This window comes from Fusarium oxysporum, genomic scaffold (genome assembly GCF_000149955.1).
Source record: "Fusarium oxysporum f. sp. lycopersici 4287 supercont2.58 genomic scaffold, whole genome shotgun sequence".
Classification (NCBI taxonomy): Eukaryota; Fungi; Ascomycota; class Sordariomycetes; order Hypocreales; family Nectriaceae; genus Fusarium; species Fusarium oxysporum.
Window position 1 is genome coordinate 11,007 of NW_017264858.1, and position 2,560 is coordinate 13,566.

A 2,560-nucleotide genomic window follows, 5' to 3' on the forward strand; every position below is an offset into this window, starting at 1 on the left:
ATTCTCGCTGAACTTCGCATTTGCCGCCTCAGCCAGAGAAGTCTCCATCTCACAAACAACCCCGGGATTCTTGTCTGCCCACTCTTCCATCTTGCGGAGGTTATTTCGCCCATCATACATTTCTCCGTTGCGTAGTAATGTGTCTGCCATAGAAGGCATGAAGTCGCACATGAAAGCTATGTGCGTTGCGTTCATGAATTCCCCGGTGAAGCCATTCCACCCATCCAGCAGACCATCGACTTGCATTCCGCCTCGCTCATAGAGAGATACGATACGGCGGCCCATAGGGAAAACTTCACCTTTCGTGAGTCCGGGAACCCATGTAAGGTCAGGCTCGTTGGCTTCAACCTTACGAAAGTCAGGTCTAGGCGCAGGAGGAGGGTTCAGAGTCCACTGGGTATTGCACGTGGGCCCAAGAGATTGAGCGAAGTTTGTGGACGTTGCAAGACCGATGGCCTTGAGCTGTTCAGTCTGTAAGACCTGCAGCTGGATAGTGCAGTGAGAACTGCCGCGCTTTAACTCGAGGATGTTGATGTCGAGCTTTTCCGTACTGCAATATCGCAGGTATTCGAGATGGAGGGTAAGGACATCAGGTTGGTCGTACTTGGCGAGGGTTGTGGTGAAATGTTTTACAGCCACAGAATGAATGACTGCAGCAATGCAGCCACCGTTTAGAGCTAAGGCGATGTAAGCAGTGAACAGGCTGTTTCACAATTGATACTAACCTGGGCCCATAGTCCAATCATAGGATGGGGATACAGAGTATGACGATGGTCCAGTTTGCTGAGGCGTGACCTCCTGTTGAAACGTTCTGGCCATCTTATCCTTATGCTTAGGGGATTGGCAAATGACTATGGTTAATTGAAAGAGGGGAAGGCAGGGAGCGCTCTGGAGTGTTTTTATTCTTCTGTGACTGTAAGCATGCTTATTACTATTAAAGGCTAGCGCTGACGATCAAGCAAACCACTAATTTAACCGAGGTAACTAAAAGTTCTACCTATTTTCTACCTAGCCTTTATTCTGCAGCATTCAGATAGCTTGAGAAATATGATAATATAAAGCTATCCAGCTTCTAAGTTTTATTCTATTTCATTGCCTATCGTATGATAACATTATGGCATTTTTCTCGCAGTCAACAGGTATTAACTCAGCAGCATACATCACCATCATGGGTCTCATGCTCAGGGATTTCCCAGCCCTTTGCGTGAGCGTACAGGTTGCTGGTGGACTCCCCGGAAGCGATAGCTCAACTCCGAATAAACTTCCCAAAGGCACATTGCAGGCAGCTCTCTGGCTACTCACAAAATAACCTAAGCTTACTGAAACAGTGTGACATATGTCTGGTGTTATCAGTCAATATTAAGAGCTCAAAATCTCCAACCGACTCAAGCCTCTTAGCATCTTCATCCTACAAGCGGGCCATTAATACTAGAAGCCATTCGCAGAAGCAGTAATCTTCCACACAGCTTCACCTTATATCTCCAAATTGCATCGCGTAAAGAGTAGTAAATAGTCTACTTGTCGGAGGATTAGCAAAGTAACCCATCGTGATCTGAAGGGTCATTGTGGGTTTTATGAATGCCGTGGATACAGATGTTGCTACGAGTTGCGTTTAGGTTTCCCGGCAGTCATAGCAGGATCTGTGCCTATCAGCGTGCTGATACCATCCAGACCTGATCAGATGATGAGTTGAAAATCTTATGACCGAGCTATTGTGTGGGTAGTTGGTATGCTGCCTGAAGTCTGTTTTTTAGCTGATATGTCTGACAGCTCATACTTGTATTGCACGCCTTACCTCGATATCTTCCAGATCTAGATAAAGGCATCACCGACATCGTCGAAAACCGGAGCTAGGTCTTCGAGATACCTGTATTTAAGACCTGCATGGCGAAAAACAGCCACTATTTTGCAAATAATGAAGCAGAGGAACGAAAGCTTGACAGCAAAGGGTGATCAAATATCATATAAAAGTTCAAGAGGCTTAAAGTAGAGTTGATTCTACTCGTGGAGTAGCTTCTGCACCTAGATTATCCGAAGGATTTGCTTTGTGTTGTAACATATTCGCGCGCAAGACTTGATAGGAGATATGGATCTCCAAGTTGTTAGGTATAATGGCATTCTTTCTGGACCGGAAGCCAGCAGATTTTCATGCTGTCTTCTCTTCGTTGCTTATCGGGGCTGGAATTGATTTTGTAGATGTTATATGCTACTGAGATGCGCAATCGATTTTGGGCCCCCTACAGGTTGTAGACGCAGTCGAGTGTCGCAACGGTGTAGGCACTAGTCATGTACTTGAGTTACGCAATTGCTTCGAACGGCAACTTCCTTAGCCCTCACCGCCCAAAGGTCTGCCTCCTGAAGCATCCACCTGCGGCCACAAAGTTTACAAGTGACCAGAAAGGATCGTCAAAGACACGTTATCCTAAACGGTGCAAACTAGCCCATTCCGGCGGACGTTCAGTTTGTGGCTGCAAAGTTTGTTTCACTATTCGCCGTTATCGCCGTTGGCTTATGGCCGTTGCACTCCCCTTTTGGCATAGCTAGTGGATTTACAGTTGAA

General features: G+C 46.4%; 1 protein-coding gene across 1 annotated transcript in view; it reads right to left on the reverse strand.

The window, feature by feature from the left end:
* FOXG_22886 (uncharacterized protein) overlaps positions 1-862 on the reverse strand; it is a gene marked incomplete at its 3' end in the record, with an annotated part of 1,801 nt that extends 939 nt beyond the window's left edge. The window contains exons 1-2 of the mRNA XM_018403308.1: positions 726-862; positions 54-677 (exon numbers count right to left, since the gene is read on the reverse strand). Of these exons, the coding sequence (XP_018258684.1) occupies positions 54-677; positions 726-819 (718 nt within the window). The 5' untranslated portion in view covers positions 820-862. The remainder of the gene's footprint in view (positions 1-53; positions 678-725) is intronic.
* Between the last annotated feature and the right edge of the window lie 1,698 nt (positions 863-2,560).